Source organism: Hemitrygon akajei, chromosome 15 (genome assembly GCF_048418815.1).
Source record: "Hemitrygon akajei chromosome 15, sHemAka1.3, whole genome shotgun sequence".
In the NCBI taxonomy this organism is placed as follows: Eukaryota; Metazoa; Chordata; class Chondrichthyes; order Myliobatiformes; family Dasyatidae; genus Hemitrygon; species Hemitrygon akajei.
Genome location: NC_133138.1, coordinates 874,306 through 895,582, shown reverse-complemented (window position 1 = coordinate 895,582; position 21,277 = coordinate 874,306). Strand labels below are relative to the sequence as shown.

The 21,277-nt window shown below is 43.2% G+C and overlaps 1 protein-coding gene across 2 annotated transcripts in view; it reads right to left on the bottom strand.

The window, feature by feature from the left end:
* The window catches only part of larp1 (La ribonucleoprotein 1, translational regulator), a 233,455-nt gene that overhangs the window by 44,286 nt on the left and 167,892 nt on the right, over window positions 1-21,277 (bottom strand). For both annotated transcript variants that reach the window (XM_073067040.1, XM_073067041.1), the window contains exons 12-13: window positions 15,425-15,781; window positions 14,793-14,916 (exon numbers count right to left, since the gene is read on the bottom strand). In XM_073067040.1, the coding sequence (XP_072923141.1) occupies window positions 14,793-14,916; window positions 15,425-15,781 (481 nt within the window). The remainder of the gene's footprint in view (window positions 1-14,792; window positions 14,917-15,424; window positions 15,782-21,277) is intronic.

The following is a 21,277-nucleotide window of genomic DNA, read 5'->3' as shown; positions in this document are numbered from 1 at the left end:
ATCTGAAATGGTAAGCGTGTTTCTCCATTCACACATGTTGCAGCTAGATCTGCTCAGTGTTTCCAGCATTTCTTACTTTTGTTCCAGATTTTTGGAAAGTGAACTTATTTTTTAACTTTCATAAGGACGCAAGGCTGTACCACATGGAAATAGCTCACTTGATCCAACTCATTGAAGCCAGAGCAGTGCCCTTCCATATTATATGTGATATGCATAAATGACTAACAACTACTTGTAAAAGACCCTTGTGGTGGTATATGGATAGAAAAGGTTTCCAAGGAAATGGGAAAACAGTGGTTAGGGCAGGCTGGACTAGTTGAGCTAAAGGATCTATTTCCTTCCTGTATAAGATCTTGTTGACTATTACAGATGGTCAGGTATGATGTCGTGGCTGAAGGATGATTGTAATTGGGAGCTAAATGTCCCAAGGTTACACGTTGTATCGGAGGGTTAGGAAGGTAGGCAGAGGGTGTAGCATGGCTCTGCTGGTAAAGAATGGCAACAAATCAATAGCAAAATGTTACACAGGATCAGAAGACATTGGATCCTTGCGGGTTGAGTTAAGAAACTGCAAGGGTAAAAGGATTCTAATGGCACTTATATACAGACCTCCCAACAGTAGCTGGAATGTGGACTACAGATTGCAAAAGGAAATAGAAAACGTGTGTCAAAAGGGCAATGTTACGATAGTCATGAGAGATTTCAACATGCAGGTTGATTGGGAAAATCAGTATGGAAGTAGATCTCAAGAGAATGAGTTTGTTGAATGTCTATGAGATGGTTTTTTGGAGCAGTTTGTCATTGAGCCGAGTCGGGGATAAGCTATACTGGATTAAGTGTAATATAATGAACTAGAGGTGATTAGGAAGCTTAAGGAATTGTGATCAATAATCACAATACAATTGAGTTCAGCTTGAAATTTGACAGAACAACCTAAAAGTTAACTTACTGGTAGAGTCAGCGGTGAGGAAAGCAAATGCAATATTAGCATTCATTTCAAGAGCTCTAGAATTCAGGAGCAGGAATGTGATGCTGAGGCTTTATAAGGCACTGGTGAGGCCTTACCTTGAATATTGTGAACAGCTTTGGGCTCCACATCTAAGAAAAGATGTGCTAGCACAGGAGAGGGTACAGAGGAGGTTCATAAGGATGATTCTGGGAATGAAAGGGTTATCATACAAGGAACATTTGACATCTATGGGTCTGTATTCACTGGAATTTAGAAAGATGAGGGACAATCTCATTGAAACCTTTTGAATGTTGAAAGGCTTAGACAGAGTAGATGTGGATAGGATGTTTCCCATGGTGGGGGAGACTAGGACAAGACGGCACTGCCTCAGGATACAGGGGTGTCCACTTAAAACAGGTATCAAGAAATTTCTTTAGCCAGAGGGTGGTGAATTTGTGTAATTTATTGGCACAGGCAACTGTGCAGGCCAGGTCGTTGGGTGTATTTAAGGCAGAACATGGTAAGTTCTTGATTGGACATGGCATCAAAGGTTACAGGGAGAAGGCCAGGGGAAGTGGGGCTAAGAAGGGGAGAAAAGGTTCAGTCATGATTGAATTGTGGAGCAGAATCAACGGACCAAATGGCCTAATTCTGCTCTTATGTCGTATGGTCTCTTTAGCCGCAGGTGAGGTCCCAGAGGACTGATGAGTGGTTAATGCTATGCCTCTACTTAAGAAGGGAACTATAGACCAGTGTCTCACATCAGTTTTAAGGAAATTGCTTGAGAAAATTCTTAGGGATAGGATATATGACCATTTGAAAACCCATAGCCATATTAGGGAGAGCCAACATGGTTTTGTGCAAGGTAGGTTGTGCTTACCAACTTGATTTGACTTTTCTGAAAAGATGATGAGAGAGATTGATGAGGGTACAGCAATGGATGTTGCCTACATAATTTGAGTTTGACAAAGCCCCTTATGCAAAGCTAGAAGATTAATATGACTGGGGTCCACGGTTAACTGGCTGTTTGGATTTAGAACTAGCTTGCACACAGAAGGCAGAGGGTAGTGGTTGAAGGGACTTGTTCAAGCTGGTATCTGTAATTAGTGGAGTTCCACAGGGATCTGTGCTGGGACCTCTACTGTTTGTAATGTATATAAAGGACCTGGATGAAAATGTAGATGGGTGTGTTCATAAATTTGCAGATGATACCAAGATTGGTAGAGTTGTGGATAATGTAGAAGATTGGCAAAGAATAGAACACAATATGGATCAGTTGCAGATGTTGGCTAAGAAATGGCAGATGGAGTTTAATCCAGATAAATGTGGGGTGTTGCATCTCAACGGGTCAAATACAAGGAGACAGTACAATCTTAAGGGCAAGATTCTTAACAGTGTTGCTGAGCAGCGAGGTCTTAGGATCCAAATTCATAGGTCATTGAAAGTGGCTACACAGGCCAATAATGTGGTTAAGGCGGCTTATGGAATGAATGATTCTATTAGTTGAGGCAACGAGTTCAAAGGTCAGGAGGTTATATTGCAATTTTATAAAACTCTGGTTAGACCACATCTGGAGTGCTATGTACAGTTCTGGTCACCCACTATAGGAAGGATGTTGAGGCTTCGGAGAGGGTGCAGGTTTATCAGAATTCTGCCTGGTTTAGAGTGCATGTGCTATCATAAGAAGCTGTATAAACTTGGGTTGTTTTCTCTGGAGTGCCGGAGGAGATCTGATAGAGGTTTGCAAGATTATGAGAGATATGAGATAGAGTGGACAGAGAGTATCTGTTTTTGTGGTTTGAACTGTCTCATACATTGAAGGCATGCATTGAAAGTGAGAGGAAGTAGGTTCAAGGGGGATGTGAGGGGTAACTTTTTTTTTATTCAGAGAGTGGTAGATGCCTGGAATACGCTGCCTAGTATAGTGGTAGAAGCAACTACATTAGAGGCTTTCAAGAGATATTTGGATAGGCACATGGAAGTAAGGAAGATGGAGGGAAATGGACATGGAATAAGGAACAGAGTTTGGGTGTTTTTTGACTTGCCTTTTAGTTGGTTTGGCACAGCACTGTGGGCCAAATGGCCTGCTCCTGTGCCGTACTGTTCCCTGTTCTAAAACGTCGATTCAGTCCTAATTTGCAGTTTGGTCACTTAGCTACAGTAAAGATGTGAATAAAGCTGAAAGAGTACAGAGAAAAATTTACAACAATGTTGCCAGGGTGGGAGGAGCTGAGCTTATGGAAAGATTGGATAGGTTAGGACTATAGTCTTTGGAACACAGAAGATTGAGAGGAGATCTGACAGACATATACAAAATTATGTGGGGAATAGACAGAATAAATGCTAGCAGGCTTTTTCCCACTGAGTATGGATGGGACTACAACCAGAGGTCATTGGTTAAGGGTGAAAAGTAAAATGTTTAAGGGGAACATGAGGGGAAACCTCTTCACTCAGAAGGTTGTGAGAGCGTGGAATGAGCTGCCAGCACAAATGGCGGATGCAAGCTCGATTTCATCATTTAATAGAACTTTGGATATGTTCATGGATGCTAAGGATTTGAAGGACTATGGTCCCAGTAGAAGTCGATGGGAGTAGGCAGTTTAAATGGTTCAGCCCGGCCTGAATAGCCGAAGGGCCAGTTTCTATGCTGTACTTTTAGACAATAAGATATAAGAGCAGAATTAAGCCATTTGGCCCATTGAGTCTGCTCCACCATTTCATCATGGCTGAACCAATTTTACTCTCAGCCCCAATCTCCTGCCTTCTCACGGTATCCCTTCATGTCATGACCAGTCAAGAATCTATCAACCTCTGCCTTGAGTATACGTAAAGACTTTGCCTCCACAGCCACATGTGGCAACAAATTTCACATATTTACTCACCACTCTCTGGCTAAAGCAATTCCTCCTCATCTTTGTTCTAAAGGGACACCCCTCTACTCTAAGGCAGTGTCCTCTGGTCTTAGACTCTCCCACCATAGGAAACATCCTTTCCACATCCATTCTATCAAGGCCTTTCACCATTCGATAGGCTTCAATGAGGTTACCCCTCATTCTTTGAATTCTTGTGAATACAAGCCCAGAGCCAAATGCTTTTCATATGACAAACCATTCAATCCTGGAATTTCTCTGACTATGACTATGACTTGGATGAGAATATAGATGGGCTCACATCAATATCTCTGAGGACCTAACCTGAACCCAATATACCGACGCAGCTATGAAGAAGGCAAGACAGCGGCTATAAAACATTAGGAGTTTGAGGAGATTTAGTATGTTAGCAAAAACATGCAAATTTTGATAACTGTACCATTAGCATTCTTACTGGCTGCACCACCGTCTAGCATTGTGGGTGGGGGGGGGGTGGGGAACACTGCTTCACAGGATTGAAGAAAGCTGCAGACAGTTGTCAAATTAGTCAGCTCCATTTTAGGCACTAGCCTCTGTAGTAACCAGGTCAGCTTCAAGGAGAGGTGCCTCAGAAAGGCGACCTCCATCTTTAAGGACCTCTACCTCTCAAGATGCCCTCTTCTCATTGGTATCATCAGGAAGGCAGTATAGAAGCCTGAAGATATACACTCAAACAAATCAGGAACAGCTTCTTCCCTTCTGCCATCCGATTTCTAAATAGACATCAAACCCATGAACTGTACCTTACTACTTTTTTAAATTTCCTTTTTCTTGCATTACTTATTGATATTAAACCTGATTTTATGAGTAAGTGTGCAGATAACACAAAAATTGGTGAAGCTGTTCTTAGTCAAAAACACATCAAAATAAATCAGTTGCAGATGGTGGTGGAGAAATGGCAAGTGTTTAATCCAGACAAATGTGAAGTGTTGCACTGTAGAAGGTTAAATGTAAGAGGACAATATAGAGTTAATACAACATTGATGGAGAGAGAAATACCAGAAAACAAATCCACAGCTCCTTGAAAATGAATTGGGTGATAAAGAAGGTGTATGGCATGCTTGTGTTTGTTGATCAGAGCATAAAAGCCAGAAAGCTATGCTGTAGCTGTAACTTTGGTTCCGCTGCATTTATAATTTTGTGCAGAGTTCTGGGTGCAGCATTACAGGAAGGAGCAGTGTCTTTGGAGAGGCTCGTGGGTTAAAGAACATTAGCTGCAAGGAGAAATTAGAGAGACCAGAGGTTCGGAGGCTGAGGACAAACCTGACAGAGGAAATTATGAGAGGCATAGATAGGAGCAGGGGGAAAACTTAAAGCAGGTGTACAGTTTCTGCCCAGAGTGTAGCAAGTGCCTGGAATGCACTTCCAGGGGAGGAGGTGGAAATACACACAGTAGTGGTCATCAGGAGACTTTTAGACAGACACATGAAGGCTTAGGGAGTGGAGGGATATGGATCATGTGCTGATGGGAATATTTTCATTTGGCATTGTGGTCAGCAGACATTGTGGGCCGAAGAGCCTGCTCCTATGATGTGTTGTTGTTCATTAACTTCATGATTTGTGTGCCTAGGGTTGTGACATGCTGATCCACATACTTTTTAAACACCAGTGGCCCGTATCAACCACTCTCTAAGCTACTTAAATCAGAAAACTCACCTGTCTCCAGGTGAAGGTCTGTCACAGCCCCTTCTAAAACTCTTCCCCACCCCCCCAACTCTATACCTTTGTCCTTTAGTTTTTATCTTGTTTTCACCCCTCATAATTATATATACCTCACTCTTATGCCCTCACCCTCCTCCACTCCAGGAGAAACATACCTAGTTTTCCTCACAGCAGAACTGTCCCATTCCAGGCAAATTCCTGGTACATTTCCATTGTACATCATTGTTCTTATCCCTCGCTGAGGAGACCTCGACGGGAGGTACAAAGGGGTAGCAATCAAGTGACTGGTAGAAGCAGTTGGAAAACTGTCTTTAAACTGGTCACTTGGCTGTTTTGAAATTTGCAAAAGGAGCTGAGACACAATACACTGCTTGACAGGGAACAGAAATAGGAAGAACTGAGTAAAGAGGAGATTGGGAACTAAAATTTTCCTGAGAACTGCACAAGATCAAAGGCCTTTTGTGCATTTTTTTAACTTTACATTTCTTCTGATGGTTGGTTTTTAGAATGCTACACTTAGCTTATGCTCTGGCACATTCCCAAATATTGTACATAAGTGAGGATGAGTTGTTCTCTGATTGGACACACTCCCATCTGCCCTCCTTACCATGCTTCCATACTTCCTTCTACTGGTGCTCCCTCCTGTTTCTCTGCCTCCTTCTCCATCCACCTCTCCTCCCAAGCACTGCCCATTCAGTTTGCTGCCTGTTGCCCTGCCTGGTCTCCAATCACCCTCCCCCCTCCCCCCCCAGTTCTAAATGCCTGCTGCTTGATTCCCTGCTTCCTTCTCAATCCACTCCTCCCAAGTATCACTTGCATTGCCCGTCGGCTGTTTCCCTGCCTTCTTCCCTATCCACCTTTTCCCCCAAGCATCCCTCAGTTCTAACTGTCTGCTGCCTCAGCTTCTGTAGTTACAAATGGTAGAGTAATAGAGTAGAATGATAGCTTTCTAACCACCAGTGAGAATACTGCAGGTGAGAGGAAAAATCTAAAAGGAGCATGGGGGAGCAGCATTTTCATACATCAGAAGTGGTTGGGGCAGGCACATAGTTCCATTTAAGAAGCAGTTGGACAGGGATAGGACTCAAGAGCAATAGGGAATGAACACTGGAAGTTGGGACAAACTGAGTGAGTATTGTTACGCCTGTGCCCAACTCTGAGAAGGGTCCCAAAGTAGCCCCCTCCTTTTTGAGAATCGCAAGATCGCTATTAATTCAGGTCAGGAGACCCAGGAAATGAGAGAGAGACGTTTGGAATGTCTTGGCCCCTCGGCGATACAAAGCTACAGGAAACGGCCATTGTCTCTTGGAGACGGAATTGTGTATTGAGTATGGTGCCATTTATTTGAAGCCCTCAGGGAATGACCAAAAGTGGGCTGGTTGAGGGGAGGCATCCCTCCACCCTGATTGACATCTGTGACCCTGGGAGTCAGGATAAAAGAGGGTCTGGGGGAACAGCCCCTTCAGACGCACCAGAAGAAATGGTAGAAATCCTGTAACAGCGAAATAGCGAAAGCCGGTGGAAAGCCCACGTGCGTCCTTTTCCATTTGCCTCGGAATTGGTGGGCCTTGCCACGGAAGAACGGCTTTAGCTAAAACAAAGGAGAAATCAGCCCCAACGACTCTCGAAGGATTGACATCATAAAAGGAATGGGCAAGTTTTAAACTCTCTCTCTTGACTCCAACCAAAGGCTGCAGCCTGCAGCTTGAATGAACTTGAGTGACTTTTATATTTCCATCGGACAATACATTATCCCCTAGACAACGATAGAGTTATTTCTTATTGATTATTATTATACCCGCGCTTTTAGATTTAGTATTGACGACATATATTATCTGTATGGTTGCATTGATATTATTTCTGTGTATTTTTATCAATAAATACTGTTAAAAATAGTACCATCAGACTTCAACGGACCTCTCTATCTTTGTTGGTAAGTGACACAGTTACGGGGTACATAACAATTGGGGTTCTCGTCTCAGGATTTGACACCAAATTGGGAGGCCAGTGAATCGGGCTTGTAAGTCCAAACTTGGATCTAGTTACGCGGGTAGCCAGACGGGAAACCAGCAAAGATAGACGTGGGTGAATTTATAGAAAACCCGACTCTGGAAGCACTAGAGGCGGCCACCAAATCAGACTTGATAAATATGGCGAAGGGGTTAAACCTCGCAGAGGTGAGGTTGTCAATGAAAAAGCGGGAGGTGCGAAGGGCCATAACTCAGTATTATATTGAGAAGAATGTGTTTGCAGCTGAGGTATTGGAAAATATCCCTGAAAAGGTACCAGCCAGTGGGATGGCTCAGTTAGAGTTGGAGAAATTAAGGTTGGAACATGAAATTAAATTAAAGCAGCTGAAAAAGAGAGAGCAAGAGCCGAGAAGCAACGGGAGCATGAGCTCCAGCTAAAGGAGTTGGAGGTGAAAAGAGAGCAGGCCAGGGCTGAGAAACAAAGGGAGCATGAAATTCAGTTAAAACAGCTGGAAGCAGCTGAAAAAGAGAGGGAGAGAGCTGAGAAAGAAAAGGAAAGAGCCGAGAAGGGGAGGGAGGCAGAGAAACAGAGGAAACATGACTTGGAGATGGAGAAGTTAAGGCAAGAGCGAAGAGATCAAGGGTCAGACCGAGAGGAGCGGTTTAATGTTAGTCGGGAGTTGAGGTTAGTACCTCCATTCGAGGAGACGGATGTTGATAGTTATTTCTTGCTTTTTGAAAAGGTGGCAGTGAATCAGAAGTGGCCCAAAGAGCAGTGGGTGGCGTTGTTACAAGTGTGTTAAAAGGGAAGGCACAACGAGCATATACGGCGTTGTCCATGGAGGAGGAAGAGGCAGAGAGTTATGACAAAGTAAAAGCGGCCATTCTCTGGACTTATGAATTGGTACCTGAAGCGTATAGACAAAAGTTCAGAAATTTAAAGAAAGGGTGGAATCAGACGTATACCGAGTTTGCCTATGAGAAGGGTGTGCTCTTGGACCGCTGGTGCACAGCAGAAATAGTGGAAGAGGATTTTTGGCGTCTCAGGGAGTTAATTCTGATTGAGGAATTTAAAAGTGGTGTTTTGGAGGATATCCGGATGTATTTGAATGAGAAGCCGAATAAGTCCATCTCCGAATTTGCTAGGTTTGCAGATGAATATGCCCTAACCCACAAGACAAAGTTTTCCTCGAATAAAAGTTCCCAGAGAGACCGTGGGAACGAAAGAGAAAGTCCGCCGGCTGAGGCAGAGGTCCCGCTGGGAGCTAGTGGTAAGGTTGGGGAGGAGAGGCAAGACGGCCAGAGATTTCCAGGCTTGACCTGTTTTAATTGTGGAAAGGGGGGACATATTGCATCTAGGTGCTTTACTCCGAGGAGGGAGACAGGAAAAGGGAAAGCAGCAGTCCCTATCGGATGTGCCGTGGTAATCAGTAAATCGACAAGAGATCCCCGGGTAGACAGAGTACGAGAAGGGTCTGAGACTTGTATGTCAAACGGAACCGTGTCTGTGAGGGAGGGAGACCCACCAGTTCCCGTGCGGATCTGGAGAGACACGGGCGCTGAACTGTCATTGATTAGCAGTAAGGTACTAGATTTTGGTCGCAAGACGGGAATGGTAGCTGTGAAAGGAATAGGAAAAGGGACGGAAATGGTGCCCTTGCATAGGATCATTATGAATTGTGAGCTAGTCTCTGGACCAGTTGAAATGGGGGTGCGATCAGAATTCCCGAGAACTGACGCGGACGTCCTTCTGGGTAATGATTTAGCCGGCGGTAAGGTTTGGTCAGCAATGACGCTGACGAGACAGCCTGTGAGTGTTGAGGCTCCGCCCCTAGATTCAAAGATCTATCCCGCATGCGCGATCACTCGCAGCCTGTCGAGAAAGGCAGCTGAGAACGAGAGCAGTTTAAATCCGGCCGGTATCGAGTTGGCCGAGACGTTTTTACCGACCCTGTACCACGAGGGTTTAGAGGGTGGTAAAACTAAGAGTAGTAAAGTGAAAGAGAGTAAGGGAGAGGAGGTAGACCTGCCCTTAGCGAGGAGAAAAGTTCTAGAGGCACGAAATAAAGATGAGAAACAGATAAAGCGGTTAAAAGGTCCAGGGTTGGACATGGATGATCTGTCTGGTTTGGCAGAACTGTTTGAAGAAGTGGAAAATTCTAAAGGTGTCCCCGATAATGAAATGAGGGCAGTCCTAGATGAAAAGGGTGCCCTTACCTTGAAGAAGTCTGCTGGGTTGGCAGATGAGGTTGTTTCAGCCCGCGGGGGTGAGTTTACTCCAGAAGGGAGTTGCCCAGAGAGTAGCGGGGAGAATCAGGGGAATTTAGAATTTGGACCGGGTACGGGTATTGAAAGCCTGGAAGAGGCAAATGTCCCGTTTGAGTGTGTCCAAGATGTGGATGCACGTGGTACTGAACCTAGTAATGGAGCTCAGAAAAAGTCTGAGGTATTTGATTCAGCTGAAAAGGAATGCAGTCCTTGTGGGTCAGATGGGCTTGGTTCAGTGAAAAAAGGGTTAACCTTGGTAATAGTGGGAAGTGAGAGTTCCCAGGTGTTTGTGCTCGAAGGTGTGTTAAAAGTTAGTGAGGAGATCAAAGGTGGTGGGGTGAAGATTATTATTGAAGGAAAAGGGAACTGTGTAGTTCCCAAATTGAATGAAGAAAATTTAAAGGTTGGACTGATATCAGAAGCAGCAACCAGGCTACAGAGACAATGGCTCGGTACCACAAAGCCTGCGAATCAATTACAGGTTGAGTTGGAAGGTAAAGGGGTCCCACACGCTATTGTTATTCCAGAGTGTGGTGTAAAAAGGCAGAATTTGAAATGCTGTTTGAGAAAAGAGTTTAAACTGAAAACTAATAGCCTGAAGGGTCCTGAAGAGAAAATTAGCAACTTGCATAAAATTAAAGAATTGGGTGGAAATTCGGGAAATGGTCTAAGTCTGGAACACATTGTTGATAAAATAACTCCTATGAAAGGAGCGGACAAAAGCCTACTTCGCCAGGGTACACAAGCTCTCCACGTGGGAATTAACCGGAAAAGAGGCGAAGGTTAATGGGGACGCCATTTTTAAATAGCAGAAGCCGGTTTTAAGGGATTTCGACAAAGCATGTGAATAATAAAAGACAACCCCCATAAGTTTGAAAGTAACATAAAGATTAGTATTTGCATGAACTTTTGTAGTATACCCGTAAGCTAAGATCACAACTCTTTAGTTTTGTTTGCTAAAGAAAAATAAGAATTAAAAATAGGTGGTTATTAAATTGAAGTCTGATGCTACCAGACTTTAGTAAGGTACAAGATGTTAAGATATTAAAGGAAGTGACAATGTAATCGTTAACTGTTTAGATGCTGAATTGAATGTATAACTGTATTACTCTGTAGTGAAAGAAAAAAAACCTTTTGTATTGTGTTAGATTCTAAAATCCTGTAAGACTCATGGTAAAAACGCGTTGAAGAAAGGGGGTGTTACGCCTGTGCCCAACTCTGAGGGGTCGAAGGGTCCCAAAGTAGCCCCCTCCTTTTTGAGGATCGCAAGATCGCTATTAATTCAGGTCAGGAGACCCAGGAAATGAGAGAGAGACGTTTGGAATGTCTTGGCCCCTCGGCGATACAAAGCTACAGGAAACGGCCATTGTCTCTTGGAGACGGAATTGTGTATTGAGTATGGTGCTATTTATTTGAAGCCCTCAGGGAATGACCAAAAGTGGGCTGGTTGAGGGGAGGCATCCCTCCACCCTGATTGACATCTGAGACCCTGGGAGTCAGGATAAAAGAGGGTCTGGGGGAACAGCCCCTTCATCCGCACCAGAAGAAATGCTAGAAATCCTGTAACAGCGAAATAGCGAAAGCCGGTGGAAAGCCCACGTGCGTCCTTTTCCATTTGCCTCGGAATTGGTGGGCCTTGCCACGGAAGAACGGCTTTAGCTAAAACAAAGGAGAAATCAGCCCCAACGACTCTCGAAGGATTGACATCATAAAAGGAATGGGCAAGTTTTAGATCGATAGATAGATACTTTATTCATCCCCATGGGGAAATTCAACTTTTTTTCCAATGTCCCATACACTTGTTGTAGCAAAACTAATTACATACAATACTTAACTCAGTAAAAAATATGATATGCATCTAAATCACTATCTCAAAAAGCATTAATAATAGCTTTTAAAAAGTTCTTAAGTCCTGGCGGTAGAATTGTAAAGCCTAATGGCATTGGGGAGTATTGACCTCTTCATCCTGTCTGAGGAGCATTGCATCGATAGTAACCTGTCGCTGAAACTGCTTCTCTGTCTCTGGATGGTGCTATGTAGAGGATGTTCAGAGTTATCCATAATTGACCGTAGCCTACTCAGCGCCCTTCGCTCAGCTACCGATGTTAAACTCTCCAGTACTTTGCCCACGACAGAGCCCGCCTTCCTTACCAGCTTATTAAGACGTGAGGCGTCCCTCTTCTTAATGCTTCCTCCCCAACACGCCACCACAAAGAAGAGGGCGCTTTCCACAACTGACCTATAGAACATCTTCAGCATCTCACTACAGACATTGAATGACGCCAACCTTCTAAGGAAGTACAGTCGACTCTGTGCCTTCCTGCACAAGGCATCTGTGTTGGCAGTCCAGTCTAGCTTCTCGTCTAACTGTACTCCCAGATACTTGTAGGTCTTAACCTGCTCCACACATTCTCCATTAATGATCACTGGCTCCATATGAGGCCTAGATCTCCTAAAGTCCACCACTCTCTCTCTCTTGACTCCAACCAAAGGCTGCAGCCTGCAGCTTGAATGAACTTGAGTGACTTTTATATTTCCATCGGACAATACATTATCCCCTAGACAACGATAGAGTTATTTCTTATTGATTATTATTATACCCGTGCTTTTAGATTTAGTATTGACGACGTATATTATCTGTAAGGTTGCATTGATATTATTTTTGTGTATTTTTTATCAATAAATACTGTTAAAAATAGTACCATCAGACTTCAACGGACCTCTCTATCTTTGCTGGTAAGTGACCCAGTTACGGGGTACGTAACAGTATCTAGTCAACATGGATTAGATGGGCCAAAGCTCCTGCATCCATGATTTATGACTATGCAATCAACTACACTCAGGACATAATGGGCAGACTAGTTTACTTCTGTCTGACAGCCACCAGTGTGTTGCTGTCATTACAAATCTAGGCTGTCAGTTCCGGTGACATCATCCTCGAGAATGGCAGCTTAAGTCACTAGCTCCTCCGGAAAAACACGTATTAACCCTGTTATTCCATCAAATATAATATTTTTTGAAAAATATTTGAACTGAAAAGAGGGGCAAGAATGGGGAAAAGGAACGGAAATAAAAAAAGCGACACTGCGGAGCCTGCGTCCGAGAGGAGTGCAGCGAGCGGTTCTCCGACCCGAACACGTGCAAGCGAGGCGGCTGCTGGGCCTCATTCAGGCGAAGCGGCGAATATTTTTGAAATCCTGAAAAAAATAATGGAGGTCCAGAAAGAAATAAAGCAGCAGCTCCAGGATATTAAGGCACAGCTCGCCAGCGTTAATCAAAAAATAGCGGTGGCAGAGACTCGAATCAAGAAGGTGGAAGATCGCGTTCAAAACGTGACTGGGTAAGACAATAAAAATATTACATCACCAAGAAGGTAAACTGCTTGACCTGGAGGGAAGATCACAGCGGAAAAATATCAGAATCTACAACGTTCCCGAAGGAGCGGAGGGCTCGTCTATGACGGAGTTTGTCGAAAAGCTACTGCGGGACGCGCTGATCTTCCCTCGCTTATGGAGCTGGAAATCAAGAGGACGCACCTCACGCTGGTTCCGAAACCTACCCAGGACAGAAAGCTATGCTCTATTATAATTAAATTCCTTCAGTACAGCACCAAGACGCAGTTTCTACAAAGGGCCTGGGGTAAGAAGAGAATGTTTTTCGACGATAAATTAATATATTTCGACCAAGATTACCCCCCCGCCCCCGCGGTCCTGCAGAAACGCAAAGAATACTCTAAAGTAAAGCGAGTACTAAAGCAAAATAAGATTAGATTTCAAACTCCATACCCTGCTAAACTTTGAGTGCTTTATGATAACAGGACGCGGTTGTACCAGACGGTGGAAGAGGCGATTACAGACATGAAGGCCAGAGGTTTGCCCGTCAGTGTCACCAAAATGAGGGAAAGCCTGACTGAGGAACTGTCCCACTCCGCTTGGGAAACAGTGCGAGAATCGAGAAGGCAGGAGACGGGAGGAGGCCGAGAGAAATATATCAGGAAGAGACCGGGAGTTTCCCAAAGACAGTCCTCACCCCCTTCAGAAGAGCCATAAGGTTTAGCTAACTTTAAAAATGTTGAGAAGCTAAATGAAAGCAAAAGTACACTGTGATATACCTATCTCGAGAAATACTTATTATAATGTGGATTTTATACTACTTAGTTGTTATTCTTTATTCGCTCACTTACTCCGTTTTCCCCACCAGAATGAGTATATATACACATATGTAATGTGTGTGTGTGTGTATGTATATATGTATATGACTGTGGGGGTATATATATATATATATATGTGTGTGTGTGTGTATGTTTATGTATGTATGTGTACATATATATATATATTTATATATTTCCCTGTGTAATGGATTTGTTCACTGACTTTTATGAATACTGCATTGGGGGCCCTCAACTCACAAGTAGGAAGGGGTTATCCCCCACAGCTAGACATTTCCTCTAGCTCAACGCAGGGTCATCTACTAGTGACCTCAGCCTTGGAATCACACGTTCGTTGCCATTTTTGTTATTATCTGCGTTTCTTGGTTCGTATTTGTTCAGGGAGTAGATCGATTAAGTTTTATTCTAATTTCAATGATACAGATAAATACAGATGGCTAAGGACAAGGTAAAATTCATTTCTTTTAATGTCAATGGGCTAATAAATCCAATCAAACGTAAGAGAATTTTATCCAATTTGGACCAATTTGATTCATATTGGGAAAAATGGTTTAACTAAATAATGCCTCATAGGCCTGACTTTATTCTCACAAATCAATGAATCTGTTGTAAAAACAAAAGATCACTCCCTACTTGTACATAGTTCTTCCCTTTTGCTTGTTTTTTCTCTCCACTCTTTTCTATAAGTGTGTACCTCAGATAAATACTTTGTGGAGATTTGTGACATATATGATTATATGATATATAGGTACAATGTCTGAAACACATCTTATGGAAATGTTTGTTTGATGATGAACTTCAATAAAAAAATTATAAAAGAAAACAAATCCAGGCTGTCGTCAGACTCACTGAGGTGGCTTGCTTACCCTGCTGTGGCCGAGGAGGACCAGGTGGAACCTCCTGGTTACGATCAACAGGCGGTTCAGGAGCCAGTGTGTTAAACTCCTCACGGCTGATCATATGCAGCTTACGGAAGTTTTCCACTTCTTGCTGTAAAGGACAAAAAATTGTCATTGAGATAGAGGGGAGGAAAGTCGAGCAGGGTAGCAGAGGTGGGTGGGAGGGGAATGGGGGACACGGAGAGAAGGCAGAGACAGGGCGGAGAGACGGGGTGGGGGAGGGGTTTGGACAGAGAGACGGTGGGTGGGGGTGGTGAGAGGTGTAAGCAGGAAAGGGGAGAAGGTAGGGGAGTATAGAAATTGGAGGAGCGAATGGGCAGGAGGGAGGGAGAAGGTTGATGGGACAGGAGTAAACAAGTGAGGAAGGGAAGGAGGCAAGTAGGCCTGGAAACAAAAGGATGAAACGGGTAGATTTTGAAGGGAGGAAGAAGGATCTGATATGGTGGAACAGGACTAGTAAAAGCAGATGCTTCAGCCCAACAGGGTACATTAAAGGAGAAGCCAGAACTAAATGTCAGCAACATTTTACAGTATAGTAACTCCAAAGTTGTTAATTACAAGAAAGAATTGCTGTAATTATACAGCTACCACAGAATTACCTTTATTGTTGCATATTCTGGTTCATAATCTTCTTTCCATAGATCCTGTTCGTAATAGTAGAGACCATCATTGATGACTTTGCCAAACTCAGAAGTTAGCTTTGCCCTGGAGACATGATTGCCTGTCCTGTCCCCACCAGGATGTTTTCTCAGGTACGGAGGGGTCTGCGTCACAATCAGAATCTTGTTTACATCACGATCATCAATCTCACAGTCCGAATCTTCATCTGACCAGTCGGTGAAAGTGTTCTTGCGACCTGCCATCTGTTCCATCTCCTCATCAAACATGAAGTCAAGTTCCTCCTGTTCCTCTTGGTCTGGCTTCGAACATATCTGTGATTTGGGTTCCTCAGACTTCTGAAACATGGAGATCCAGTACATCAATGCTGCACTGCACTATACTAAAACCTCAATTTAATTCCTGAATTCACACATTACAAACATTTTACATCAACAAAACAGGACCAACATATTTAGTCGATACAGTTATTACTACTGTAGCTTAATTTAACCTGTTACGAAGGATGAACAGCTCTGATGGGCAGAAGGGTGCAAGGTTGCCCATGTCCCCCTCCCCTGGGAGAATTACAAACCGTTACTATTGCCAGGCTGTTAATGAGAGAGAAAGAGATGGAACAAAACATACTGGGACTGGAACATTTGCTTCAGACAAGGGCGAGATAACACCGGGGGAGAGAGACCATATTATGACTCCTGTAAGACTCACGGCTCCGGAGAGGGCTGTTTACTTGGTACTATTCTGTTCATTAAAATTCCTCAGTGGACAGCCGGAGTGGGCTGGTTTGATGGGCTAAGCCATTCAAAACTGATTGACATCTGAGACCCCGTGAGTAGGGATAAAAGTGAGGTCTGGGGAGACACCCCTCAGACGCACCAAGCGACACACTAGTGAGCACTGTTTAAGTGTTGGAACCCACGAGAAAAGTGTGGGGCATCGGAGACCGAACGAAGGATCGGTCAATTTTAACTCACAGTGTTTATAGCGAGGCCGGTGGGGGCTTGTGTGTGTGTCCACCCTTGCCTGGGTGACGAGTCCACCATAGAAGAACAGAGGGGTCATACCTGAATGGCCACAACAACACATCGACAGATCAGGAAAATAAAGGAAGGTTTGCAAGACAATAGCTGTTACTGTTTGCGCGCTCTCTCTCTCTCTAACAATTACAACACATCGACCAACAACTACCTCAGCCTACATGAACTGAACTGAACTTTATACTTTCCCATGAAAATTCATTATCCCCAGACAACGATAGAGCTTGTTTATTATTGATTATTATTATACCCACACTTTTAGGTTTAGTATTGCTAACGTGTATTATCTGTATATTTGCATTGTTGATATTGATTTGTATATTTTACTAATAAACACTGTTTTGAAAATAGTACCAGACTCCAACGGACACTTCTATCTTTGCTGGTAAGACACCCAGTTACGGGGTACGTAACAAACCATAGATTATTACAGCAATGTACAGGCCCTACAGCCCATGACGCTGTGTTGACCCTTTATCAACTCCAAAGATCAATCTAACTATTCTCTCCCATATAGCCCTCCATTTTTCTATCATCCATGTGCCTATTTGAGTCTCTTACATGTTCCTTAATGTATCTGCATCTACCACTACCCAACAGTACATTCCACAAACCCACCACTCTGTTAAAAAAAAACTACTTCTGACTCACCTGATACTTTCTTCCAATCATCTTAAAATTATGCCAATAATACGCCATTAGCAAAATTACTTTATTCTGTAGCAGCAAGTTCCAACATCTAGAGTCCCTCATGTCTCCTCTGACATAAGATAGTGATATCAGTCTTGAATTTGCACTTTTGCATCAATAAAGGATTACACTATCTTCAGCTGTGAAAGTCACTGCACTTGTGCATATCACACCAGAGAAACTCAACAGGCCAAGCAGCATCTACTGAAAAGAATACATTCAACCTGCTGAAGGGTCTCAGCCAAATACACGAGACATAGTGATCTTGGAAATTGCTCTCCTACACGCAAAGCCATGCTAAGTGATAAGGTCACTTGTTTTTCCAAATCAACCCATTTTTCTAAAAAGCCTATGTACCCAATCTCTTAGAATCCCCTCCAGTAATGCATGTGACACACATTACTAGGATTACATGTCTATAGTTCCCAGATTCTTGTTTGCAGCCCTTAAACAAAGGAACGGCATTTGCCACCCTCCAGTTTTGCAGTGCTTCACCTATCGCTAATGATGATGAATTCATCTCACCTGGGGCTCACAAATTCCTTTCTGGCTTCCTTAAATACAACCTATCTTGCCCTGGGATACTTATCTACCGGTACATTGCTGCAAAAATCTAGCTAGGTCATGAGAATGAAAATACCCCATCTTTACACAGTAGTGACAACACCACCAGGAAAGGAAGTTGTAGAGAAGGCAACGGAGTCAAAGCTCAACAACAATGAACCAGTTTCAGAAAGAACAAAGAAATTAAATTGGTAGTTGCATCATATCACATAAGTCCACCACAGTCTGTGGCAGAGAGAGCATTCACCAGATTCACTACTCCCTGGCTAAAAATTTCCTCCTTACTTGTTCTGTAAGGTCGCCACTCAATTTTGAGGCCGTGCCCTCTAGCTCTGGATACCCCCACCATAGGAAACATCCTCTCCACATCCACCCTATCAATTCCTTCCAATATTCAGTAGGTTTCAATGAGATCCCCATGCATTCTTCTAAATTCCTGTGAGTACAGGTCCAAAGATGCCAAATGCTCCTCATATGCCAACCCCTTAATTCCACAATTGATCCTTGTGAACCTGCTCTAGACTCTCTCCAATGACAACACATCCTTTCTGAGATATGGAGCCCCAAACTGTTAACAATACTCTAAGTGCAGCCTGACCCAACATCATCTCACTTTTATGTTCTATTCCATTTAAAATAAATGCCAACATTGCCTTCTTTACCACAGATACAACCTGTAAATTAGCCTTCTGGGAATCTCACACAAGGACTCCTGAGACCCTCTGTACATCTTATGTTTGAACCTTTTCCCAGTTTAGATAATAATCCACACTATTGTTCCTTTTACCAAAATACATCATACATTTCCCAACACTGTATTCCATCTGCCACTTTTTTGCCCATTCTTCCGATTTGTCTAAGTCCTGCTGCAATCACATTGTTTCCTCAGAACTACCTACCACTCCAACTATCTTCGCATCATCCGCAAACTTTGCTAAAAAGCCATCAATTCCATTATCCAAATCATTGACAAACAATGTGAAAAGTAGCGGTCCCAAGACTGACCCCCGAGGATGAGAGGCATTGATCGTGTGGATAGTCACTGAAATAGCTAACATGAGAGGGCAGTTTTAAGGTGCTTGGAAGTAGGTACAGAGGAGATGTTAGGGTAAGTTTTTTTATGCAGAGAGTGGTGAGTGCATGGAAAGGGCTGCCAGCAACAGTGGTGGAGGAGAATACGATAGGGTCTTTTAAGACACTCCTGGATAGGTGCATGGAGCTTAGAAAAAGAGGGCTATGGGCAGCCCTAGGTAATTTCTGAAGTACGTTTGGTACAGCACTGTGGGCCGAAGGGCCTGTATTGTGCTGTAGGTTTTCTATGTTTCTATATTTTCTATGAACACCGCTAGTCACTGGTAGGCATCTTTTATTCCCACTTGCTGCCTCCTACCTGTCAGCCATTCCTCTATCCATACCAGTATCCTTTCTGTAATGCCATAAGATTTTATCTTGCTAAACAGCCTCATGTGCAGCAACTTATCAAACGCCTTCTGAAAATCTAAGTAAATGACATCTACTACCTCTCCATTGTCCACCCTGCTCATTCCTTTCTCGAAGAACATTGATTTGTCAGACAAGATGTCCCTTTAAGGAAACTATACTGACTTTGACTTACTTTGTCATTAGTCTCCAAATATCCGAAACCTCATCCTTAATAATAGACTCTGACTTTCCCAATCACTGAGGTTAGACTAACTGGCCTATAGTTTCCTTTCCTTGGCCTTCCTCCCTTCTTAAAAAGGCGAGTGACATTTGCAATCTTACATTCCTCCAAACTTATCCAGTTTAAGACCTTTGAACTTAAGACATAGCACTTTTTTTCCCTTTGTAATAGAAATGTCACTCACTCCTGCTCCCCGACACTCATATGAGCCTCTAGCACACTGCAAGTGTCTTCTACAGTGAAGACTGATGCAAAGTACTCATTAAGTTCATCTGCCATATCTTTGTCCTCCATGTTTGGCATAACCTTGTGGGCCGAAGAGCCTGTATTGTGCTGTAGGTTTCTATTACTACCTCACTAGTATCATTTTCCAGTAGTTCAATATCAACTCTAACCTTCATTTTATTCTTTAAATATCTGAAATAACTTTTGGTATACTGCTTTATATTATTGGATAGTTTGCCCTCATATTTCCTTTCCCTTCTTATAGCTTTTTTAGTTGGCTTATGTTTATCCAACTTCCCATTCATTTTTGCTATGTTATATGCCCTTTCCTTGGCTTTTATGCAGTCCTTAACTTCCCTTGCCTAGCCCTGCCATTTGAGAACTTCTTCCTCTGTGGGACAAATCTATCCTGAGCCTTGTGAACTAGTCCGAGAAACTTCAGCCATCTCTGCTCTGCCGTCATCACCATCAGTATCCTCCTCCAATCCACCTGGGCAAGCTCCTCTCTCATGCCTCTGTAATCCCCTTTATTCCACTGTGATATTGATACATGTGACTCCCTTACAAAACGCAGTAAGAAGTCAATCATATTATGATCACTGCCTTCTAAGGGTTCATTTACATTAGGCTTCCTAACAGGATCTGGGTTATTACACAACACCCTATCTAAGACAGTTGTTCCCCAAGTAGGCTCCAGCATAAGCTGCTCTAAAAAGCTGGGCATTCAACAATTTCTCTCTGTTCTGATCCAGCACCAACCTGATTTTCCCAATGCCCTTGCATATTGAAGTCCCCCATTACAGTTGTGTCATTACCCTTATTACATGCCTTTTTCCAGCTCCCTTTGCAATCTCAACCCCACATCTTGGCTACTATCTGGAGGCCTATATATTATTCCCATGTTTTTTTTTTATCTTGCAGTTTAACTCCAGCTACAAAGAGTCAACATTCTCTGACCCCCCTATGTTATCTCTTTCTAAAGATGTAATTCCATCTCTAACCAACAGACCTTCACCACCATCTATGCCTTCCTGCCTGTCCTTTCAATACCAAGTACATTCTTTGATGTTAAGCTCCCAACTATGGCATTCTTTCTGCCATGACTCAGTGATGCCCACAATCTCCAATTGCACAAGTTAATTCACCTTATTCCACATGCACACCAATTTAAATACAGCATCTTCATAGAAGTTTACAGCACAATACAGGCACTTCCGCCCACAATGTTTTGCTGACCATGTAACCTACTCTAGAAAATGCCTAGAATTTCCTTAGCGCATAGCCCTCTATTTTTCTAAGCTCCATGTACCTATCTAAGAGGGTCTTAAAAGACCCTATTGTATCTCCTTCCACCACTGCCAGCAGTGCATTCCATGCACTCATACACTTCATTCCTGTATTCTTCGCCCTTTTGAATATTGCTCTGTGGTAGAATTTAACTCTTTGCTCTGTCTGCATTTGTACCCAATCATTGGCTTGTCCTTCCTTACATTCATGTTACATCTATCATCTACTTGTAAACCTGCTGGCACATTTTCAGCTCTATCATGGTTCTCACCACCCCCACCCCCCCAGCCATATTAGTTTAAACCACACACAACAGTTCTAGTAAACCTGCCGTTTCGATAAGGTTCTACATCATAGGCTGCTATAGA